The sequence below is a fragment of the Uloborus diversus genome, chromosome 8 (genome assembly GCF_026930045.1).
Source record: "Uloborus diversus isolate 005 chromosome 8, Udiv.v.3.1, whole genome shotgun sequence".
In the NCBI taxonomy this organism is placed as follows: Eukaryota; Metazoa; Arthropoda; class Arachnida; order Araneae; family Uloboridae; genus Uloborus; species Uloborus diversus.
In genome coordinates this window covers 132,308,600-132,335,324 of record NC_072738.1, presented here as the reverse complement: position 1 = coordinate 132,335,324, position 26,725 = coordinate 132,308,600, and the positions used below count along the sequence as shown (strand labels likewise).

Here is a 26,725-nt window from a genome sequence, read left to right as displayed (position 1 = left end):
TTTCACGGGTTTCATCAATTTTTGTAAAAATGAAGAATTTATCAAATTTACGAAAAATGGTTCTTGAATTTCTACAAGTTGTATGAATGTCGACTCCTCACTGTTTAAAAATATTCTTAGCTACCAGTCAGTCCGATAGCATGGTATAGCACTCCGAAGTCCCCCGACTTATCCGCCATTTTGGATCAAAAGGTGTTCTGACGTGCTTCCGCGCTTGGCGCGTTATTGCCCTTTTCAGCTCAGCTTCGTATTCGCATACATTTTTTTTTCTTCTCGCAAATACATAATGAGATTTGAATTTAGAATGAACAATATGTGAATATAAGAACGCAGATACGCACTATAAAATTACAAGTACGCAGGAAATAAAAATAACTGTGTACATGCAAAAAAAAAAAGAAAAGATAGTAATATATATCTTTTTAATTATAATTTTTAAAAGTATTACTTTATACAATGTTTGCCTAAATTTGGTTTAGAACTGTTTATCAAAAAATCATAGATGTAAATAAGTTTTAAATTTTATTTCAAAAAGGGATTTTTATTAAAGGTCACTGTACAAGGGGAGCTAGCTGACTCATCCGACATTTTAGTAAGAAATTCGTCGGTAGACAAAATTAGTATTTGTACAAAAGTACCTTTGCAGAAAACTGGTGCTCAAGCTTTAGATGTTCATGTTTGATTTATTCGATCGATTTTATTCTGTAAACGAAGAAGACTTAATTGATACTAGTTAAAAACAAATAAGGTGAGAAAATGACGTTCATTACATTCAACATTTCCCGATACATTTTTTGTTGAATTTGTGAACTTACTTATCTTTCTAGATTTAACTGAAGTAACATTTTACTCAACTTATCATCAATTGTTTTGCGACATAGCTACCAGCAAATATTATAATAAAAACAAGGTTGGAGCCAAAATTGTCTTGGAACCAAAATGTCGGATAAGTCGGCCTGTTTTTTTAAATGGGTTCTATCTCAGCCTGGTAGCAGAAACAGTGCGTCGTGCGTCTTTCGATTCTTGAGAAAGTCTACTGGCTATATCTTAGTTGGGGAAGAAAAAACCTAAAATTAAAAAAAATATTACATTTAAAATCTTTGAATTTCAGAGAAAGCATATTTGTACCGTATTTTCTGGGATTTAAACCATGGATAGCATGCACTTGTAGATTTTAAGTTTAGCAACACATTTTTAAGTATTTGTCGGAGTCGATTTAGATTTTACGATTGATATAATGTTGGATTTTCACGCAGACTATTTTGGAGTTTTAATTTGCATCAGAGACTGGTTAAGAAAATTTTGCTGCTTTGTCAGTCAATGGCGTAGCCAAGGGGAGGGTCGATGGGACTGAACCCTCCTCGAAATGAGTAAAGAAATTCATAAAATGAAAATGTCATTTTTATCACACAAAATTCTACAATAATCTGCAGAAGTCCCTAAGTTGAGTGAAAACAGTTATATCCGTTTCGCTACTCTGCGGGTAATTTACAGAGAATCAAACTTCAAAACAAATTTCCCCCGTTATTTCACACACACACACACACACACAAAAAAAAAGTATATTATTATTTTACAAAAAAAAAAAAAAAAGTAAAAAAAAAAAGGTTATGGCAAAAAGCTTACGGCTTATAATTGTAGTTCCTGGTAAGAAGCTAATTCAAAGTCAAAGCATGATTTGAGTTCTTTTGTATAAAGAGGGTTGGGGTAAACTTTTTTAAAATTCAGAACTATTATCTTGTTAGATGAATTTAACAAAAATAAGAAACTGAGGACATCCATTGTTGTGTCTTACGCCTCTGCTACCTGTGTGAAAATATTCTCAGCATTTTTATAAAGTGGTTTCACCTTCAGCTCAACACTAGCCTGTCCAGACTGACTAAGCCGCAAACGAAGCAAAGTAAAGTCTCTGGAGAGTGTAGCTTTGCGAGAATTGCAAGCACATACAGATTTTGGTAGTTCCTTGCGACTCCTCATTAGCTTTGACCATATTTTCTAGAATGCTTTAGGAGCTTCTGTGGTAAATCATATTACTACTACTAAATTACTACTACAAACACATGTAGGTTTTCTTGGAAGATTCCTAATTTATTCCAAAAACAGCTGCAAAATAAAAGGGATCTCTATTGCCTTCGGAATGTATTTTTATGTGTTAAAATCCTAATTCGGTCACAGATAAAGAAATTATTTGAAAACTTAAGAGAAGTAAGGAAGCTCAGCTTCCCCCCATGAGCTCCCGTGCAAATAAAGCCTTGGGAAGGAAAGATCTTTGAAACGAGCTCGACTTCTTCCGCGAAAATACTGTATGTATTAAGTAAAATTCTTTACGATGTGGCTAGCATTTTATGGTGAACCAATGGTTTAATTAAAAACTCTAGTTTGAAGTTATCTTTATCCTATATTATTTTACTCCATAAAAGTCATATAGGATATTAATGCAAAAATGGTTAAATGCAAAAAGTCGAAATATTTATTATAGCGGTACCCGCACGGCTTTGCCCGTAGTAGAAAAATTAAAACATCATTTGATTCGCCTTTATATTTACAAATAATGGATGAAGAATTTCTCGACAATACGCTATGTTAATTTTCTTGTCTATGCTATGGTAATTTGTTCGTCTATGTTATGGTAATTACTCGTCCCTTTTATGGTATTTTGATCGGTGCGAAGGAATTAAATCCACTAATGGTGGTAAAAATAAAATCATAGAAAAAGAACAAAATCGTATTTTCGAAAAATCGCTTAAAAAATGCTAACTCCCATGCTACAAACCAATTTTGTGAAAATCGGCCGAACAGTCTAGGTGCTATGCGCGTCAAAGAGATCCAGACAGATAGACTTTCAGCTTTATTATTAGTAAAAACTAACACTTGAATAATAACATATACAATGTTTGATTTCAAAGATTTTATTTTACAAATTTATATTACTACTAAAATTATCCTAAGTAGTTTTAAAGTTTTAAGTGTAAAAAGTATAAAAAATCAAAGTTAACTATTCGGTTTATGCGTATCGTTTTATAGGAATCAGAAGCTTTTATGTCTGCCTTATTACTCGCTGGCAAGCCTCCAACATTTTATTTTTAAGGTTTAATCGTTACACGCATTCAAACTTTATGTGATGAGATTTAATTACTTCGAAGACAGGAAGCCGTCATTACTCCTCCGAAATATGCTTAAGAAAACGAAATATAGTGAGATAAAGATGTAGAAGAAAATGACTGTTGCAAAACGTAATGGTACTCTTCGAGTTTTATAATTTCAAGTTTATGTTTCTGGTTGAAAAATAAGTTTCCTATACGGCTATTAATGAGTTCTGAAATCTTTTTTACTATGAAAAATGTCAGTTATAGTAATAACTTAAATTTATTGTTGTACTTTAAAAGATTTTGTCATTGGGGTCTTTGATTTCTGTTTACTTTTATACATTTTGATTTGAATAAATGATATGTGTCAAGTGTTTAAATTTGTATTTGTATGGATGTACCGTACCCTGCATGGAAAAAATGTAGCTATCAAATCAAAGCTGTAGTATTAACTCTTATTGAGAAAAAAATCTGTACTTATTTACTTTATAACTTTTCACGACCGAAAATTCAGGAAAAGTTAGTTATTATAATAATGTAATATATTATAATAATATAACATTAAAATAATAATGTACTTTTTTCTGTGAATTAACGGGAGGAATGTGTTTTCAAATTTGATTTTCTGTAAATTACACGAGGAGCAGGAAACGGATATAACTCTATACCCTCAACTTAAGAGCTTCTTCTGCAGAGTATTATACGAGTAGAAGGATTATGTGTAATAAAAATGACATTTTATTTTATGAATTTTCTGGCTCATTTCGATCTGGGTTCGATCCCATCGATCCTCCCCTTGGCTACGCCATTGACTGGCCCAGCAGCAAAATTTAATGTTTTAATGATCAGTTCCAGCGGGCTCTTCCTCTGATGGCATCACTCGCCAGTACCCATTCCGTCCCCACGCCATTTGTGATTTTGCGATATTTCGCCAAATTGGGCCACAAAAGTGGCAATTTGTCGTCAAATTTAGCTCCAATCCGAGTGACAACTGCTGGTTTTTATGTTACATTTTTCAATTTATAATATAACTGTAACATTAAGATTTACAGCATAGGTTCCGAACCCTTACCATCTCGTGACCCCTTGACCCCTTTTATATATATATATATATATTATAGTCGAACCTGTCTATCTCGAATTTAACGGGAAAGAAGAAAAATTCGAGATATGGAGGTTTTGAGATACGGAGGTTTTGAAAAAAAGTTCTAAAAATAAGTAATTGGAGAAATGACTCGAAAGTAAAAGTTTGGAAGCAATTTTACTAATCAACCATGTCCCCTTCCTCTCAGTTTCCGAATAGACATAATTGCTGGAAAACTTGCTTCTTGTTCATAAAGTTTTAATTCTGGAGGATTATGTGACTACTAATATTAAGAAAACTGCTTTTTGTCTCCAAATACCAGTTAATAAAGACCGTTGGGGATCGAATTCAAGAAAGACACTTTAGTCGAAATTCAAGATATATAGGTTTTGAGGAAATTTCATTCGAGACAAACATGGGTTAAAACATTGAATTAATAATTTATGTGCAGGGAAAATGAAAAACTTCGACATAGAGAGGTTTTCGAGATAAACAGGTTCGACTGTATATATATATATATATATATATATATATATATATATATCTTACCAAGAATTGGCAATTTGTCGTCAAATTTAGCTCCAATCCGAGTGACAACTGCTGGTTTTTATGTTACATTTTTCAATTTATAATATAACTGTAACATTAAGATTTACAGCATAGGTTCCGAACCCTTATCATCTCGTGACCCCTTGACCCCTTTTATATATATATATATATATATATATATATATATATATATATATATATATATATATATATATATATATATATATATATATATATATATATATATATATATATATATATATATATACCAAGAAGTACCGAAATAGGAGAATGTACTTTCTTCAGTGTTTCACCGGAGGAAATATTCGGTCTTTCACCGATGTCTTTGGCTTGTGAATGTTAATATTCACCAAAAAATTTCGAGATTTTATAGATTTTGCAGTGTCACATTTACCATTTTATAAAACGCATGTGTGTGCATAGTGTGCATACAAAAATTGCTCATATTTAACACAGTAACTCAACATTCAAGTTGCCTAAAACATTTTATTTGTGCTTAATTCGTACCACATAATCATTGTATGTGAAAAGATAGGCACTATAATAGCTAATAGGATAAAAATGAGATGCTATTATATGTTTAACATATATTTTGACACTTTCAAAATTTTTGCTCTCATGCATCGATGCCACTCAAAAATACTTTTTTGATCTTATGTATTTGTTCAAAAACTGAGTAACAGTATATATTTAAAGAAGAAATCGTATTGCGACCTCATAAGAAATGCTTCGAGGCCATATTTGGGATCACGACCCACAGGTTGGGAACCTTTGATAGTTTAAAGGGCAACTAAATGCAAAAACAACAATATTACATGCAAAAACATTAGTAATAAGAACAATAAATACTATTTATACTGTGTATTACTATTAGGCCCGTTATTATTACTATTTTATTACCGAAAATATATACCTACCTCCTTTTATTATTATTATTATTATTGTTATTATTATTATTAGCTTATATTATAATTAATACCTTCTAATTTTATTATTATTATTTGTTAATTTATTAATACAAGTCGTAGTTTAAAATTTCATGAACGAAAGTTCTTACTTATGTTTAGTGCTTATATTTAAGCGAAATCGGTTGCAAATTTCTTTACAGAAAGAGGAAACGTTTAACCATAATTTAACGAGAGTTATCGTTGTGTTAGAAACGTGATCTTTACATACTTGAAATGGGGTCGTTTAGTTCCAAGCATACATTTTGCTTTTTTTTAATGATATGCGCCTTGTAATTCATACAAGTTTAACTACGTAAACTATATAAATGCTTAAAAAGAAATGTTTCGCAAAAAACGTTGAAACAACAGTTTGTTTACTGTTAACAAAATTCATTTTGAACGAAATTTCCGTCTGTAGGTGCGTCTGTCTGTGCTTACATAAACCAAACGAAAAACAGAATTTTAGTTTATTGCTTTGAAGATAAATGTGAATCGAGAATGTAAACCTTTATATCGTCTCCCCTTCTTCCTCAAATATTTAAATAAACTTGTAAAGAAAGGAAAAAGTCGATGCAACTACTGCATAATCACGTATTCTCAAACATACGCGCACCACATCTAAACATTGAGTCTTTCTCCTTTTACCTTTTTCTTTGCCTCTGCGTCCTCTTTCTGCCATAATGTTTAACGAGCAAAAAGTCAAACAAGTAAATCACTCTGTGACAAGTCACAAAATAAGGAAACAAGCGAAAGTGAATGTCGGCGGAAATGGGAGTAAAGACCAACCCCGACATCGAAACTCTCATCAAGGAAACAGTTCAATTGTCCGGGAGAGTCCGGGACGAAGATGTTATTTCAGTCGCCCTTTCGACCGAGAGAGTGGGTGTTGAATGTGGCCTAGTGCCAGACTGCTGAACGATTAAATCCGGCAGAAAGTTTTTAATGGTACTGTCAAGGTGACCGGCAGACCATTGAATCTTCTTTGCTCCTGACTATCTGTCAATTCCTGATCGCGATGAAAAATCAATTTGGATGACAAAAATGGTATTCTCTTTTACTATACATTGGATTTTTTTCTAAAATATCTTTATCAGACAATGCATCGAGGTATGTAAAAAAAAAGGTCGATATAAACTAATATTTTTATAGTAGTTACGTATGTATACACATTTAAAGCAAAGGTAACAAACTAATGAAAAAATAGTATACAAAATATGCGGGGTTTGTTTTGGCTGTTGATAGCTTAAAAATGGTACTACAAGAGAATATTCAATTATTCTTGTTTTCCATCGTAGAATTCTTAAGAAAAAATTCAGAATCAAAAATGCAATTAAATAAATAAACAATATTGGCAGAAAGTGAAGGGGTTGAAGTGAAATATTTAATTTCGTTTACGTATCTGATCATTTATTAAAGCACATACATATTCATTTATCTGCCAAATATTAAAAAATGATACTTCAATTAAATCTTTAGTTGAAAATAACTTGTTCTTTCTTTAATTAATGATTTTTTCTATTCAAATTTCAATTCGTCAACTTTCAATGTTATCTTAACTATTCCACTTAGCCCTAAATACCCCAACATGTAGGGGAAAAGGGGGCTCATGTGAACACTTTTTTTAATTTCTTTATTTTTCAAAAATTATTATCAATTTCTCAGCGCAAAAGTGTTTATATGATTGAATAAACTTTTCTTTGTGTCATTAATTTTTTTGGGATTTTTAAAATATTACTTCTTTTTACTTAATGGAATTTAGAAAAAAAAAAAAAAACATCTGCAGTTGTTTACATGTGCCCCAAGAGTTATGTCAAGTGACGCGTGTTCAACAATCAGGATGAAACAAAAAAAAAGAAAGAAAATTAATTTGAATTTTGTCAGCTTGAATTCAAATTATGTTTTTCGCAATCACGAGTGTGTGTGTATATGTAAGCGTGGGTGTTTGTGTGTGGGGGGTATGTGTGTGTGTGTATGTGTGTGTAGGCATATGTGTTTGTGTCTGTGTGCAGGCATGAGTGTGTGGATAGTTGTGTGTATGTAAGTGTGTGTGCGTGTTTGTGTGTGTATGTGTATGTATGTGTGTGTAGGTGTATATATGTACACTGTAAAAACCATTCAGAAACGTTCCTGGAAAATAATGGGCAGCTGATATGCCCAATTTCTTCCAGTAACATATCTTGGAAAAACCAGGAACGCTTTCCGCTAAAAGTCAGTAACCTTTCTGAAATTAATCTTGAAACTTTCTGAAGAAATGCGAAATCGCCCCTGATAAAGCCAGTCATGTCTCCAGAACCTTCTAGAAAACTTAAATAGGTTTAGTATAATTCATTACAACCTTCTTGATTTACCAAGAAGGCTCCATAAAAATCAGAGCGACCACGGCCAAAGCTATGCAAGAAGGAGCCAAGCATATCTCTTGCCTGCAATTCCTGCCTTGTGAAGCTGTAGCTATCCATTGACATTTTCCCTCTCATTGGGAGCTTAGTCAATCTGGGCAGGCCGATACACTTAATAAACACGCTCATTCAATCTTTAAACTGGTTGCTAAAAATATTTTCCACAACAATGAAAAGTCGGCACGTGTGTAACTTGTAGCGATTCAGGAAACTTTTTTGCGATGATAGTTGTTTTTACGGGGAAATAGGTGAAAACGTGTGAAATCCCGAGACGTTCCACGGAAATAACCAGCAACGTTTCGGAATTTTTTTACAGTGTATATGTATATGTGTGTAGGTGAGTGTATGTCTGCGTGTAAGTGTAGGATATTGACGAAACCTGGAGACGGGTTTCGCTAGAGGTGCAGCATCGTGAGGACCCGGTCGACGGTGATGCTGCGGAGGGTGGCGGTGGGAAAAATCAAAGGAACGTCAAAAACAATCAAATGAAAGCAATAAGCAATCGTGATTGCTCAAAAAAAAAAAAAAAAAAAAAAAAAATTAAAATTTTGTGGCGGTTTTGGAAAACAAAACAAAAAGTAAAAATTTTAAATCTCCCGATTACAGGAGAAGCCTTTAAAACAAAACCTAGAGTTTTATTTGCTAATATTCGAGACAAAAAATGGCAAAAGACCCTTCGTCTCAAAGATTTTCTTCACGCTACACATTTTAATAAAAGCATTGCTGCGGAAAGTTGAAATGCAGCATTTAATAATAATTTGCTTTTTTTTAAGCTTCATATTATTGTTTGATAATGAATTTTAAAATGATTTTGAACTTCTGTCTTTAATTAAATGAACATATTTTGTGTCCTGTAAGTATTTCCTGTAAGTATTATGTAACACTAAATTATTGACCATTTAATTTAAAAAAAAATAAAAAAATAAAAAAAATAAACATAAATAAATAAATATTTGATAGTATTTGTTACAACTAACAATAAATTTACTAACTGGTTATAGGAAAAATATAATTACATATATATACACATTTTTTAACACTCAACACATCCTATACTAATAATAATATTACGGAGAGCGGCAATGGGAATTGTTCACTTGTGCCCCTAGATGTTGTGTTCGCAAGTGCCCTATCGTCTACTTTAGAGCTAACTCGCAAAAATGAAATTTTTTTTTATTAAATGAAATTTTTTAAACATTGTTATAAATTTACTAGAATGTTCATACAATGGTTTGTAATACTCAGATTTAGATTAGCAGTTAGTTTTAAAAATGTTTTCACATGAAGAAAACAGGGATAAAATTTTTTCAGCACCTGCTAAAACAAAGAAGTTGCAACCACAGAAACATAAAATGGCACATTGCTCTAAATGTTTGTCCAAGAGGTACAACTGGTACTGTCATTATTAGAGAAATTTTCCAGACTTTTTGCTGGAAGTGGTCTTAGTAAAACACACACCCCCCCCGTGCCCCGCGTTCACACGAACCCCCTTTCCCCTACCCATTATTTGCTCAATTTTGCTTTTCGTTTACATCAAATCAAGTTCAATTTCAAATATATTGATGAGTGTAAATGTTTCAACAACACTGTAAAAAAATTCCGAAACGTTACTGGTTATTTCCGTGGAACGTCTCGGGATTTCACACGTTTTCACCTATTTCCCCGTAAAAACAAGTATCATCACAAAAAAGTTTTCTGAATCGCTATAAGTTGCACGCGTGCAAACTTTTCACTGTTGTGGGAAATATTTTTAGCAACCAGTTTAAAGATTGAATGAGCGTGTTTATTAAGTATATCGGCCAAAAGTTGCTTAAGGCCTGTCCATGTTGACTAAACGCTTAATGATGAGCGAAAAAGTCAATGATAGCTATGCAAGGCAGGAAGTGCAGGCAAGATATGTGGTTGGTTCTTTTTTGCATAGCTTTGGCCGCGGTCGCTCTGATTTCTATGGATCCTTCTTAGTAAATCAAGAAGGTTCTAATCAATAACACTATAACCAACTTAATTTTCTAGAAGGTTCTAGAGACATGACTGGCTTTAACTGGAGAGATTTCGCATTTCTTAAGAAAATTTCAAGGTTAATTTCAGAAAGGTTACTGACTTTTAGCGGAAAAAGTTCCTGGTTTTTCCAAGATATGTTACTGGAAGACATTGGGCACATCAGCTGCCTATTATTTTCCAGGAGCGTTTCTGAATCGTTTTTACAGTGAAGTCGAATCCTATCACTTGATTTAATGTTAATTTTATTTCAAAATCACACACATTCACGAAAGTAGCAGTTTTCTTTACACATCAGTCCTTATGAAGGCTCTTTTTGTGAGCCCAATTTGTATCAAGATGCAAAAAATACTTTAAAAAAATAAGGTGTCTGAAATAGGGTAAAGTTACCAAATTTTAGATAAAAACTTACTTTCAACACTTTTTGAAACTAAATATTTTAGGTCAGTAAAAAAAGTGAGAAATAAAGAAACCATAAATAAATAATTAAAATAATATATTTTTCACCACACAAAATCTTCAATCAAATCAAAGTATTTGGTAAGCGATAATTGGCAACACTTTCAGGGAAAAAATGCTATTCTCATTATTCATTTATTGCTTTTGATACATAGAAAAGAAAAAGGCTGCAGCTTTTGCAACAGTTCAGATAAAGAAGAAGTTTTAAATATCCACTATAATATTAAAATCTGTTCGCGTCCGTCTGTCTGTCTGTCTGTCTGAAGATTGATCTTCTCGAGAACCGCTGCGAATCGAGAGTCGAACGAGATACCGATCAGTTCGAAATTTTCCAAAGAAAACAATAGGACCAATCTCGTAATTGGGCGACTTCTATCAGGAGAGATATTAATTAAAACGTTAATTAACAACGTTATTCAGGAATTTTTATTTCTTTCCTGTTGCTATTTTGCATATGGGTGAGCAAGTAAAATTATAGTAATTGTTTTAAAAGAGATTTTTTTTTGGCTGCTGTACAAATCTTAAAACAATGTTTCCATCTAGAATTTCATTTTAAGTTAGTTTAAAATTGGTAGCTCTATTCGGTCATAGTCTTTATTTTATCGTCTGTCCTTTTTTTTAACATTCAACGTTCTTAACTCTTTTCAGCATATGAAAGTTGTTTCTTTAGCTATGTTTATTGATTGTAGTGTAAGTTTATCATTCATCGGCCTCATATTTTGGCACATTTAGGATGTGCGACTAATTATATTTATTTTGTTGGACTTTTTCCCCGTCACATGGGTGAGTTTTCGAATTGTAATAACTCTTTTTTTTCCCTTCCTGTTTATTCTTATCAAATACAGTTTGTATCTTTAAAAGAACATGTTAAATGAAGATTGTTTGGATTTCTTTAAGTGAAACAGAGTTGAACAAAACAGATTGTTTTTAAGGTTTTTAACTAAAGCTAAATTGGAATCTGATGACTTGGTATTTAATGCTTTTTGGTATTTATTTAGTCTTGGTGCTTTAGTTTTACGTAATCGACCAAAAAGTGTGTGTCATTTTATGTAAAAAGCTGATTGTAATTGTACATAAATATTTCAGATATAGTCTATCAGATGTAGTATATTTTAATGTGAGTACAGATTATAGTTGATAATGCATATATTTTCATCTTTTGTGCTAATTGAAAATACTCATAACTTGTATTTATGATAACTACGATTAACGTTAAAGAGATTTTTACCAAAAATATGCCCTACTGGTGTTTTGCAAACCTTGCATTACGCGTATTTATTTACTCTTTAGCGCTTTAGAAACTGATGTCAGAGTAATACAAAAACATCAGTTGGACATCTCTTTTATTTTTTTAAGTAGCCCGTGCAACGCCGGGCACGCAGCTAGTTACATATTATTATTCGCAACTCCAGAGCTCGAATACGCTACCTTGCGGATATTTACAAAAACTGCCGAAAAAACTAAAACATTGCGTCCCACGTATTCATTTTGGGCAAAACAAACAGTTTTTTTATGCGTTTTTTTAAATTTTATTTGCGTAATTCATCATTTGGAATCGTCATTCGCAACAGCGTAACATCAAAAATATCTGATATAAACTGTGAGTACACATTTTATTTATCTTGTTCTGAGTGAATTTGAATAAATATCAGTTTTTCAATTCGATGAAAAAAAGCGGACTTAACAACATTGACTGGACACTAGGGCCATGCTGAAAAATTACTCTTTTCCTTAACCTAATTCCACATAAATGATTTATATAACCTTTGTTACTATAGCATCTAACTGAAATGTACAGAATGCAAATAAATTTTCTTGAAAATATTTATCGCAGAACAGATTGAAAAATCTATAAAGAACGTTAAAAATTTGAACAATAAAAAATAAAAGTTTGGAATTTTTATCGTTAAAATATCGCGCCAACTTTATTTTATTGCTCTGCAAAAGCTGTCATTGTCGGTGGAAGAGTTTAGCCAAAATTCTGTTTATAGGGTTATGGTTTTAAAATTGTGTAAAAGAATAATCTATCTTGACAAGATTTTGCATATCAGTTAAATCATTTCCATGACGAATGAATTAAATGCATGATGATTTCTTTTGATATCCAATCATATAGTCATAGAAATAAATTATCTAGTGTTTAATGTTACTCTTGACAGTTTGTCACGTATGTGCACTATGTGACAAAAATGTCAACAAATGCCGGAAATGTCACAAAAATGTCAACAAATGCCGGAAATGTCACGAAACTGTACATGATATGTAATAGAAAAAACGGTACAAAATGAAAATGCTGTTCGAAGCGAGCCAAAAATTTATGAATTCCGAATTCAACATCGTGAAAATGGCTGTTTCAGAACAGTGTTCTGAACTCTTTACTGTGTATTCTGCAATAAATTTTTTACTTTCGTAATACTTTTAGATTTCTAATCTCTTTCTTTATGGATCAGAATAACCAAAAGACTTTGAAAAGTCTTTTCAAATGAATAAATAACAAAAAATCATACATGCGAACAAAAATTTCTGTCATTTCCTAAGTTTAGAAGCAATTTATACGTTACAACGTGCGTTTGTTTTAGTTTTTTCATCCGCCATTAGACAGTGACTGCACCCTCCCTATAGTTTATTGGAGTTGCGAATTATGCTAGAAAATCCCGTCTAGGTAACCTGCGTGAAAATTTCTTCTACATTCGAACGAAGCCATTTCCTGTTTGGTGATATTTTTATAGTTGATATTTTAACCCTAACTCCAGTAGATAGCGATCATTGTAGACCACTTTTTCGTTTCTTCATTCCCCTGAAATGAGTCTTACCAGTAAAAACAGTTAAGTTACTGGATCCAGTTCAGCCTCGTCAAAGCATATTATCAAATTATCATGCTGTGGAGCTAGTTTCATTGACGTCAGGAGCGTTACTCGATCATTCTCTATTATATGTAAATGAGAATGCTTGAACTAGATAAAGATCCTTTTCTTTAAGCTGTTTACTAACAGTACTATTAGGATTATATTATTGCATTGGGATTATATTATTGTATGAATTATTACATTTTATAGAAATAAAGAACATAATTTGTTCATCGTGAGTCTGATACTGATAAATGTGACGAAAACAATAACTGAATAAATGTTTACAATGGGGGTGGTTTTCTTCAGTACTACTTTTAGTCATTGAAATGGATAGAATGAGCAAGAAAAATTACATGGACCCAGAAAATACTTTCATTTTCCCAATAGTTTTTTTAAATTAATTTTTTAAAATGTCCGATTTTTCAAACAAAACGTGGTCTTTATGGCGTCACAAATGATGCAATTTGGCGCATCTTTCTACTACGTTTCCCACGTTATGATAATCAAGCAGCGAATTAAAATTGCGCTCTACGCTTGCTATCAACCATATCGTTGCCAATTACACGTGAGTAAAGATGCGAATTAAATATTTTGTTTTGTGAATGGCAACATTGAATGGCATTTCATCATTTTTGATGTCACACGACAGAAGTGTAAAAAAATGAAAGCGCAACGATTTGGGGTAATTTTTTAAAAATATTAAAGTAAATAAATTATTTTAAAAAATGGTCATATCCTATGCTTTTAAGCATGCTCTTTCAGAAAAAAATACTTTTAAAATTTTGAAAACGACTCCATTATTTTATCTAGCACATTTAACCATTGGTTATTTTAGAAAACAACGTGGAATCTGTCTGAAGATTTCTCAAAACGTTACGTGTCATTAATTTTTAGAAACCTGCAAGTTTTCGTTTGATTACCATACAACTGATCCTGCAATAACAATGGGGAGTAATTAAGAATAAAACTTTATTGATTTTGATAATGGTTTGGACAAACATTTGTCCGAAAAAACACTTACAGAAGATTTAACTCGAACTAATTATTTTATGGTATAATTGAAATTCCACATACAAGTTCTGAGCGTGCAAAAGAAGAAAATTAAGAGGCCATTAGAATTAGCAAACGTACCTCTACTTGCATGTTAAACTGGATAAAACTGCTTCACTCACCATAAATTATGAGTTTCAAGAAAGGAAAATATTCGAGCTGTGTTCTTATCTATTTGTCTGATTGTTTTAATCAATTGGGGTCGTTTCCGAAATTTGAATTTTTTTCCGGAAGATAATGCTTAAAAAACATAGAATTTGACCATTTTTAAAATAATTTGAATAAGTTTAATATTTTAAAAAAAAATATTTTAACTGGTGCGCAGATTCAATTTTGTTTTTACGCTTCTACACATGACATCACAAGTGATGGAAATGCCATTCATTAATGCCATTTGCGCATTATTTATTTCCCACATTTACTCACATGTAATGGCAACGATATATAAAACTTTTTGGTTTAAAGTTTTTGAACTAAAATAATCCCAATCCCCGAATTTTGAATTTCACTCTATACTCATTTTTTTTTAAAATGTTTTTTTTAATCTTGTAAGTTGTACGTAACCAAAAGGTATATCATATTCGGTGCTTTTAACCTATTTAACCACAAAATGTTTATCGGGATATCTTTGCAACACGAATGAACTGTGTTATTGTGGTTACAAAACCTTCTTGAATCGATATTGTTATTTATTTAAGCCGAGCTGCGACTACAGTGCTGCAGAATATGAGATTTGAAGCAATATCTAGAGACGCTCGGTGATTCATGTGCGAAGTAATTTGCATACAATTTTCTGAACTTCTTGAATAATTCAACTAGATATACTCGTAGATGAGAAAGTACACTTTTTCTTTCTCTTCATTTCAAAGTTGAATGATTTGAAAACTGTCTTTCTCCAATGATATTTAAAGCGCTGACATTCCTGTAGACCAGCGTTTCTCAGCCTTTTCCGGCCCGCGGACCGGTGATGTTGTTTTCCTTTGTTTTCCTCTTCCTTCTTTCCTCTCTTTTTCCTCCCCTCCGCCCTTTTTTTACAAGAAGAAAAAACCCTTACATTTGAGGACTGTTAAAAAAGAGAGAACCTTTTTTACTGACCGGTGAGGTTCTTTCATCCTTTTCTTTCCTTGTCTTTTCTTTTTTTACAAAAAAAGAAGGAAACCAAAGAAATTAAGAGAGGGGGTAGGAGGGATTTGACTCGGGGATCGTTAAACACTCGGGGAGAAAAAAATTGCGAAAGGCTGAGATTTTTTTTTTCTTTTTTACAAAAATATATATATTAATAAAAATAATAAATGAATTAACAAATTAAAATTTACCTGTGCTGGGTGTTGCAGGAAATATTTAAATTATAAGACGAAGATAAGTAGCTATGATATTAATTATAAATCTTCATTGCTGAAAAATCAAATAAAAGTACTAAAATTAATCACAAAATTCACTTAAACGATGACGCATAGGATGTTAATGTGATTTTAATCGTCCTTTTTTTTTGAGAAATCACGATTGCTTATTGCTTTCATTTGACTGTTTTGATGTGCTATCATTTTATTTTTCCCACCAGCACCCTCTGCAGCATCACCGTCGACCGGATCCTCATGCTGCTGCTCCTATAGCGAAAATCGTCAATATCCTACACTTACACGCATACATACACGCACGTACACACACACACACAAACATATACAGACAACACACACATACATACACAGACAACACACACATACATACACCTACATATACACACAAACACATACACACACTCAAACATACAGACACCTACACATACATACAGACACCTACACATACACACACACCTCACACACAACTACCCATACACTCATGCCTGCACACAGACGCAAACACATATGCCTACACACACATACACATTCCACCCCCCCACACAAACACTCATACACACAACTACCCACACACTCATACCTGCACGCAGACACAAACACACATGCCTACACACATACACATACCCCCTACACATAAACACACATACACCACACTCACACATAAGCACACGCGTACATACACACACACTCGTGATTGTGAAAAACATAATTTGAATTCAAGATGTCAAAATTCAAATTATTATTATTATTATTTTTTTTTTTTTTTCTTTTTGAGGAAGAAATTTTTTTAAACATGGATGAACAAAAATCTTTCCATACCGGTTCAAATTTTTCTGCGTACCAGTACCGGTCCCGCTGGACCACTTGATGAAAAACGTTGCTTTAGACAACTGACGGCAACAAAAGTAATTGGTTTGACTCCACAGCGGCCGAAAAATATCGTTTTAATGACTTATTTTCTCCAGCAGAGTTTTGATACAGTTTTCCCATGAATATAAAACCTAAACTCAATGCAGGAGTCTGAGTTTCAGTTCTGCTGTTTTTAAAAATACGAAACATTGGATTCATTTTAGCATGGTAAATTGCAATGTAACTACAAGCAATATACCAGACAGCCCGGTTATCACATCCAGAGACTGTAGTTTCGTTCTTATTAGAACTCATCAGGCTGGATTAGTGAATAAGCAAACTGGAAGGAGATGCCATCTCATTGAGGCTGCGAGAACTGGTAGATAAAGTCAATTTTGCTATAACCGGGATGTCTGGTACATTTCACGTACTTCTGCCTTAGCCCTGGCTTAGGGGGCGGTTACTTGCTGCTAAATACTCAAGCTTTGCCCTCAATTCACGAGTCGAAACGCACCATGCTGCGGACATTCACCGGTGAGATAAATTTACTTTGTCTACCAGTTTGTTGGCACTCTCCGCTTTACTGAGATTGCTTCTCCCCCCAACTTGGTTATTCACTAATTCACTATTCCCGACTGATGAGTTCTAACAAGAACAGAACTGCCGTCTCTGGATGTGATAAACGGGCCGTGTGGTTTATTGCATGTAGTTCTGCTTTTGCCCTGGCTTAGGAACAGTAACTTACTGCAACGAAACTGTTTTTATAACGTTCTAAAGGAATGGATGCATCGATTTTAATGTATTTTTTTGTTTAGCTTCATACAGTTTTTGCGTAAACTGTATGAAGCTAAACAACCCCCCCCCCCCCATAACTCAAATGGTAAGAGTAATATACTAACACCTAATTGTTTCAATTTTTCTGGAAAACAAATTCATATCCTCCTCTCATTAGTCTCGAAAAGACTACCTGATTCAATGTAGCATTATACTACAAAGCCAATAAGATGCTTGGGTTTATCAATAGATCTATTTCAAACAAATCTAAAGAAGTTCTTCTGCCCTTATATACACTACTGGCCATTGAAATTGCTACACCAGGAAGAAGTGCAGATAACAAAATGATATTTTTTGGACACATATATTATGTTGGAAATAACAAATGATCAAATTTCGAAGAAATTTGGGTGAACAGATCCTGAGAAATTAGTACCTAGAACTACTACCTCAGGCATCAATGACAGAGCTTGTACGCCTCGGCATTGAGTCATACGGAGATTGGATGGCATATACAGGGAGAGACACCCATGCAGCTTCAACACGATGCCACAGTTCATCGACCGTAGTGGCTGGCGTTTGCTGACGAGCCAGTTGTTCAGCAACCACTAAACAGACGTTTTCTATTGGTGAGAGATCTGGAGAACGTGCTGGTCAGGGCATCAGTCGAACATTTTCCGTATCAAGGAAAGTCTGCACAATACCAGCCACATGCGGTCGTGCATCATCCTGCTGAAACGTAGAGTTTCTCAGGGCTCGAATAAAGAGAGGAGCCACGGGTCGTAACACATCAGAAATGTAACACCGACTGTTCATACTGCCGTCAATGCGAACAAGAGGTGAAGACGCTGTGTTTCCAATGGCACCCCATACCATCACACCAGGGGATGGGCCAGTATGACGATGGCGATTGCACGTTGCAAGTGTGCGTTCACCACGATGCTGCCAAACACGGATGCAACTATCATGATGTTATAAGATGAACCTGTATTCATCAGAAAAAATGACGTCTTGTTATTGGTACACCCAGGTTCGTCGCTGCTCACACCATTGAAGGCGCTGCTGTCTGTGATGCAGCGTCAATTGTAGCCGAAGCCATGGTCTAAGAGCTGACAGTCAATTCTGCTGTAAACGTCGCCAAACTGTTCGTGTAGACCCTTGTTGTCTTGCAAATGGCCCCATTTCTTGATTCAGGGCTTGTGACGTGGCTCTACGATCCATTAATGCCATGCGGATAACATGACTGTCCCCTCGGCTGCTAGTGATTACTGACCGTTGAGAACCAGTACGGCGATCTGTATTACCATCCTGAACCCATCGAGTTCATATTCTGCTAACCGTCATTGGATCTCGACCAACGCGAGCAGCAATACTGCGATAGGATAAACCGCAATCGCGGTAGGCTACAATTCGACGTCTATTAAAAACAGAAACGTGCTGGTACGCATTTCTTCTTCTTACACGAGGCATCACAACTATTTTCCACCATGCAACAACGTTCAAATTGAATTTGCGCGTGGGAAATCGGCTGTACAATTTCCTCATTTAAATTGATTTTAGGTGTCGCTGCGGGCGTCTGCGGTGTCTGAATGCGCTGAAAAGCTAATCATTTGCATATCACATCATCTTCTTCCTGTCGTTTAAATTTCATGTCTGTACCATGTCGCCTTCTTGGTGTAGCAATTTTAATGGCCAGTAGTGTAGAAGTTTGGTAAGACCTCATTTGAAATATGCTGTTCAGTTTTGGTCTCCTTATCTTAAGAAAGACATTAACGTATTGGAAAGGGTTCAAAGGCGGGCTACAAGGTTAATAAATGGACTTTCTCATTCAGACTACGATTCGAGGCTTCGAAGGCTAAAAATGTACAGTCTTGAGCAAAGAAGAGACCGAGAGGACATGATTCAGTTGTTTAAATTTATTAAAATGAAAGATGTTACGGGGCTGAAGTTTAGCACTGAAAACAGGACAAGGGGTCATTGTTTTAAGCTATTTAAATCTCAGGCTAAAATGGATGTTAGGAAAAATTATTATTACAGCAGGGTTGGAACAGCTTACCGGAAGAAGTGGTAATGAGCACGGGAGTAGATAGTTTTAAGTGGGCCATTGATCTTCACTGGGGATTGTAAATTGACTAGGCTCAGCCTAGCTGGGCACAGAGCCTGTTGCTGGTCGTCACTTTTGTATTTGTATTTGTATTATTTGTTTTTATTTTAAAAAAGTCAGTAACATATTATGACAGTAGGATTCAAAGAAAAGGTTGGAACATCAAAGCAAAACCAATTTTTTGAGGGATAAATTCGCAAGAATGGCTCAAATTCTGTGCCAATCACATAATGTTAAATAAAACTTTGAATACGTTTCGAACCCACACAATTTTCTTTCTTGTAGAATTTGTATTTTTATCTACAATGTCCTTTTCTTTCCTCAGGATGACTATGACGAAGTGGATACATCAGAGCCATTAGAACCAGCTGGTCAAATTCAATTTAGTTTGGAATACGATTTTTATTCATCGACTTTGGTACTTAGGATTATTCAAGGCAGAGATCTCCCCGCCAAAGACATTATAGGTAAGATTGGCGAAATTTCTTTTGAGTAAAGGGAGACATTACATATCTAGGGTTCGGTTTTAGTGATTTTTGATAGACGGGGGGGGGGGGACTTAATTTTTTGGTGAGATTTTCTGATTTTAATGGAACTTCTTCCTACTGCCACTTTACACTTTATCGTAATTACAGCAACTACTGTCTGACCACGGATTGTATGGAAAGACAAACGTCCGTTTTACAGCCGAAAATGGACGAATCTATTATTTTTTACCGATGTCAGCTTTTGCAAAAACAGAGTCTCATTCAAATAGCGGAATACGCGCATCAAATTTTTACTTTCCCCCTTTATTCACATAAGATTCGTCTTATCTGGACATTTGAAAATTCCATGCAATCCGTGGTTGGATGGACAGTAAGCAGATAATTTGAAATGTTAAAGGAACTTTAACGGTTTGGATGAAATAATTAATTTGGTGGATTTCAATAATTAATTTCGGATTGTATATATTGTGTGTCTAAGTTTAATGGAAGCGGAATATTTTAATGTGGTATTGTAAACAAATATCATATATATTTTAGTCTGCGAATGAAGTGGAAGTATCTGATTACAAATTATCTACAAGAGATGGGTCAAGTAGAAATAAAAACACATATTTGATAAAAGTTATAACACAACCGAACATTTTACTTTTATTTTCCAGCATTTCTATTGAAAGTTATCCAATCTGTACTCACCTACAGTTTAGCTGGAAATTAGTTAAAAACTGTTATATTCACGTTCTAATTAAGTTGGAACAATGGAACAAATTTTATCTAATGCAGAAAATTATGGGCTTCTGTCGATTTTAATTCTAATTTTTGCAAGCTTTTTTTCGTCCTCATATTAGTGGATTTATGCAAAAATATTGATTCAAATCAGAATAAACTTTTAATTAATAGTAAGGTAATTAATTTGTTTATAGAATGTCGCATGGTCATGTGGTCGTCTGAGATCGCATACCAAATTTCTTGAGAATGCGATCACAGAAAGTGGGAGAAAATTGAATTGCAAGATTCCTTCCTAACAGACATACACCAACACAAGTTTCGAAAAACTTGGCAACAAGCTGATTGTTGCCATTTACAAGAAATAAATAAAATCCTGTATTGCATCCGGACAGTCAAAAATGCATTATAGATACAGTAGAATAGACCTGGGCACGTTTACGCGGTGTCCTTTTTCCGAAACGAGTTATAACTGGAGATCCAGCAGTCATACCAGGTTGATGCTACTCCCTAGCAAATATTCTCACAAGTTTTTGAGTAGCAGTCGGGCTTCAGATTAGCATACGGATAGAAAAATCTGTTTTCTACCAAGCTGAGTAAATTTTGTGTTGAACATTTTTAAGCTTATTGGAAATAAAAAATACGCAGTTAAAAACAAATAAATATAAAAATTAGCAGAATTTTATCTTTTTTTTGTATTTATATGGACAGAAAAGCTATTAAATTTTGTTGCAAGTTAAAAATAAATCCAAACTTACCGACGGGGCACGTTTACGCACGTTCTTACTATGTCTTATTACACTGTCTTACTTCAAAACAGGGTCCGGACGCTTTTTTCGCTCTGTACTGTTTCAAACCTTTAATATTTTTATGTTATTTAGTTTTGAAAATCACCATTCATTTCTTATTAAGTAACAGATGTGTATCTTATAGCTTACAATCATATAGCGTTGTCTTCATGCATGTAAAATGTTCTTTAATTAATTGTGTGCAATTTTCTTATTGTTGAAGTGTTTTAAGGTAAACAAAACATTTAAATTAGGTCAAATATTTCATACACTTACTCCTTGCTAGGATTTTTACTATGCGTAAACTTGCCCCGCGTTCGGGGCAAGTTTACGCAAAAGACTTGGATAGAAAAAAATATTTTTTTTACGGTTAAAAACACAAGCTGCGCATCAACTGAATATACGAATTTTGACTCCTTTAACTGCTTCATACAACCACAATGTTTAAAATTTCCTCTGTTAAAACATAAATATTAGAAAATTCATTGAAAAAAATCCTGGTAAACGTGCTCCGGTCTACCCTACCGGTTCGGGTGATTAAAAATTCGAATGGTTAGATTTTCTCTGAAAAAAGGTCTACTTTAATTAAGTTCTCTGAGTATTTAGCAGTAGTTACCACCCCAAGTCAGGCAGGTAGAAGCAAGAAAGAGTATATAACTAATAGAATAATAACAATAATGATATAATACTAATACAAATATAATACTACTAATATAATAATAATAATAATAATAATAATATAATAATACCAATAATATAATTTTTAATAATGGTAAAATTAATAATATTGATAATAATAATAACGCTCGAATGTTGTTAAAATACAAAAAATATATTCAATAAGATACTGAATATACCATGCCTTACCTTAATCTTCGAGTTGAACCGAACCATTGCCTCGGTCACTCGTCTGGTCAGTGCTAATTCTATATTAGCTACCAGTTCGTTTGGCATTCTTTACTTTTTTAAGAGGTTTTCCACCTCCAACTCAGTCACTTCCCTATGCCGGGCTGATGACTGCTAATAAGCCCGAAACTGCAGTCCTCGTCTGGAATTGACTGAGCTGGTGGTGTATTTCATGTACAAAAAATATATCTTCTTCTGATGAACATTATCTGAAAAAAGTCCTGAATGGATAGTTGTACCATTAAATTTTCAATTACTCTATAACGGCTACGTAAAAAGATTAAAATAAACGGAAGGTTATCGCGTTACCTTCCTTTCACAGATAGAATTGGCTCCCAATTATTTTTTCATCTTCGAGTTAGAATTCACACAGCAAACCAAACCGCACCAAAATAAGATATTATTTAAAGATTCTTATTCCAAATGCGGTAAAACCGAGGGAAAATATTTGAGATACTTTCCACTCCAATGAATTGAGAGCATTACGGATTTGAAAAGATTTTTCTTGAAGAGAAGCCATATGTCAATATATTCCGATCGTCAAGTAGTCGAGATTGCGAAAAGGGACGGGAAAATAGAGACAGAAATTTCGCACTCGGAGAAATTTATGGAATATATAGGGGGAAAATAAACATACTTTCTGGGATTTGAGATTTCTCAATAATTCTGAGAGCACTGCTGCGGATTATGTTTGCTATTTTTGAGATCTTGTTTTAAAATATTATTTTTTCGGGCTTATTTTCACTGTGAATAGTTTACATAAAATACACATGAGCCTCATTGCACTGTTATTGAATATCTATGTTGCATGTTTCTTATCTTTTAATTAAACACAAAAAAATTATTAAAAACTTTTTAGCTCATAATGAACATTGTAGACTAAGATATGTAAAAACAGGTTGTGTGTTGTGGAATTTAAAAAACAGTTTAAATTTATGATGTTTTAATATATTATACAAATTTACTTTTGAGTTATCTTTCAGCTATGGATATGTAAATGGGCACCTACAGTGGCTCCCAAAAGTCTTCGTACACCTACGACTTTTAACGAAATAGGCCCCAATCCATTGGTTAGAATTAATATTTCGGAATAGGTATTTAATTATAAGATCTATGATCAATTTTTAACAAAAGTACAGGAAAAGTTTTAAAAAAATATTAAAACTTAATTTGTTTTAAATCAAAAACCAAAAAGTGCCGGAAATTTTATCTCGCAAAAGTCTTCGTACACTCTATAAAATGTCTATATATTATTGAATAATCTAACTTTTGATTAAGTTATTCATTAGTAGAATAGCATACAGTATTCATAACACCTTTTAAACGTCTGGGAATAGATTTCATTCTTTTCCTTTCTTTTTTTTTGCGTAATTTCTGAGTAAGTGTTTAACCACACTTCGAATCTTCTGTTCCTAGCTCTATTTTCGTTTCAAAGCCGTATTTTCGTAATCTAGCCTCCAGATATCTCTAAATATGTTACATTAAGTTTAAATATGTAGATTGAAGGGGTATTTTCTAAACTTTAGGACAATTTTTGAGACACTAGACGCAAACGTTGAAAGCTGTGTACTTCTTATCGTTATTTTGAAAAAAAATAAAGTTGTTTCCGATAACCAAATTTTTGGCTAAGAGTTCAAAATTGGTTTTTAAAATATTTAAAGGAACAGCATGATTCATTACTTCATCAAAAAATTCCAAACTACCAAGTCCTGATGCTGATATGCACCCTAGAACACTCACTAGAAAACCTCCACCATCCTGACTAACTGATCCAAAAATAACTTCTTAATATTAAGTTCCTAATTTTTTCTTCTACTTACAGTTATACAACAATTTAACCAAAAATGTTGATTCAATTTTTATCTGTAAGTAAGACGTGATTCTAAAACGTTTTTAGCTTATTTATCATTGATTTTGCGACGAAAAGCGTAAGCTTTCTGTTTTTCGCACGGCCAAGAAAATTTCTGCGGGAAGAGGTCCCATTTAATCCAGCTAATCAGAGAACTTGGCGAACAATTTTAGGGGAAAATTAAATATAAAAATTTTCATTTAACTCTGCAAAAACTTTTACAGCATTCAAATGTGTATTTTTCATAAATTTTTTAACTGTAAATATCCGATCACGCTTTGTCAACTTTGCCGTTTGACCTTTTCTTACCTTGTTTTGGGTCCGATTCTTTTCTTTAAAGCATTTTATCAAGCACTTTACTATAGAATGGAATAAAATAACTAATTTAGAAATATTTCAAACCAATTTACCGCTACTGTGCGGAAAAAATTCAAATTTCGACTGGTGTTTGTGTTTTTTTTACGAATACCAGCCATTTTACAGTCATAAGCGCAATATTAAGAAATAAATAAACAAAAAATTAAAGCCAAATGACTTAGATGTCAACACAATGCAAAAATATTAATAAAATGGCATATGATAATTTTAATCATGAATTTATTCGAAAATATTTGAATGTACGATGACTTTTGTTGCGTGTTATTTCTCTGTCTCTTCGTTTTTTGACCCATTTTAAAAAGAAGATCCGTCAATATTTTGAAAAAAAACAATGGGTTGTATTTAGAATGACATCAGAATGATGTAAAAAAATATTGGACTTCATATTCGAATTCAGTTTGGAGTTATTTTGGTTTTTCTAAAAAATTTCAAAGTGTACGAACACTTTTGGGAGCCAATGTATATATTTATGCATATATATCGAGATTAGCACATAAAAAGATTGACAGTTGGAGATACATGTAAAATTGAACAACTGATTTTTACAACGTGCAGCAAAATAAATCCTTGGGTATAAGCTTTTCAACTGTGCCATAAAACATAGGTATTTTAAATGGAAATCAACTGACATTTCATTTAGGGGATTTGAGGGCAAAGAGAAAAAAAATAAGAAACTTTACCTTTTTCAAAAGGAGCAAATTCGACATTTGTTTTGAAAATTACAGTACTTAAAGAAAGAACAATGTATTTTATTACAAAACTTGCCTTGAAAGATCATTTTTTATTTTCGGCAATAAATTTGTACCCGAAAAAAATCGAAAATGTTAACTTTTTTATGGGGCAAAGCGAAAAATGAAATATTGTTTTTAAATGAAATATTCTCTAGTCGATTATTAAAAATATTTTTGCTCAAATTAATGAGTAAATAAAAGAAAGAAAGAATGTATTATCGAAAATTTAACTAAACAATAAATGAATAAATAAATAAAAAAACAATATATGAGCAAAAAATATATGAGTGAAAGCGCACAAAATATTGGATGTATAAGAAAATAAGTGAATAAATGAATAAACAAATAAATTGTTAAATGAAGAAATGTAAATAAATAAATAAATGCTAAGTGATTTAATGAATGACTGAAAAAGTAAACGAAATGAACTATTTTTCTTTTGCTCCATTCACTTTGCCCCGCATGTACTTTATTAATGGTACAAATAAGCTTTCTACTATATAAATGAATAACGCATTAAATATCCATAGATCAGAACAAATACATAAAATGTTACTAACCAATAATTTTACCATTCTATACTAATAAAAATAATTTTTTAAATTTTCAATAATATATTACTATGTGAGTATCCGTGTTTGAAAATTGCTTGTATTTATGTTATGTTTTGAGCTTGAGAGGTAACTTTTTCTTGACTGGAATAGACTACATTTGTTGCTACCTGGTTAAAATTTTAACAGATCGGTGTCCCTAATACAAACTAATTTTCCATTTCACTTGACCTCACATTCTTCTACATACATTCCAGGTTAATAGCAACATCCGTTACCTGTACAGAAATCACTCTCCCTTCTGGCAGCAAGCCCGAATATACTCGAGCTGGTGTACAGAGTTTAAAATTGAGTGGGGGTAGTCCTGCTGTTATATATAAAAGAATTAATAGACTGTCGCGGTGAACATCATCGTTTGTTGTGAAGAGGTATAACTGCATTGGTAGCTCTTAGTATATTGCCGTGTGCAGGTAAACGTCAGTATCTGCATAAATGAGTTTTCAAGACATTTGAAGGTATGTGTGGTGGATTCAATATTAACAATAGGAAAATGTTGGAATTTGACGTTCTTTTTTCGCGGATTTTTTTCAGCGGAAATCAAATAAGGGAGCTTGTGGAATAAAGATAACGAACGCACAATAGATGACAAAAATGAAAACTTTTCAGTTATTGCCCTTTATCTGCACACGGCAGTATACTACTCAGCTAGCGTTTCCGTACGACTCCACACTGTAGAAACAATCCAGAAACGTTCCTGGAATGTAATGGGCAGCTGATATGTTCAATT

At 33.2% G+C, this 26,725-nt stretch overlaps 1 protein-coding gene across 1 annotated transcript in view; it reads left to right on the top strand.

The window, feature by feature from the left end:
• LOC129227292 (synaptotagmin-7-like) overlaps window positions 1–26,725 on the top strand; it is a 280,815-nt gene that overhangs the window by 187,303 nt on the left and 66,787 nt on the right. The window contains exon 4 of the mRNA XM_054861830.1: window positions 19,850–19,991. Coding sequence (XP_054717805.1) covers window positions 19,850–19,991 — 142 coding nt within the window. The remainder of the gene's footprint in view (window positions 1–19,849; window positions 19,992–26,725) is intronic.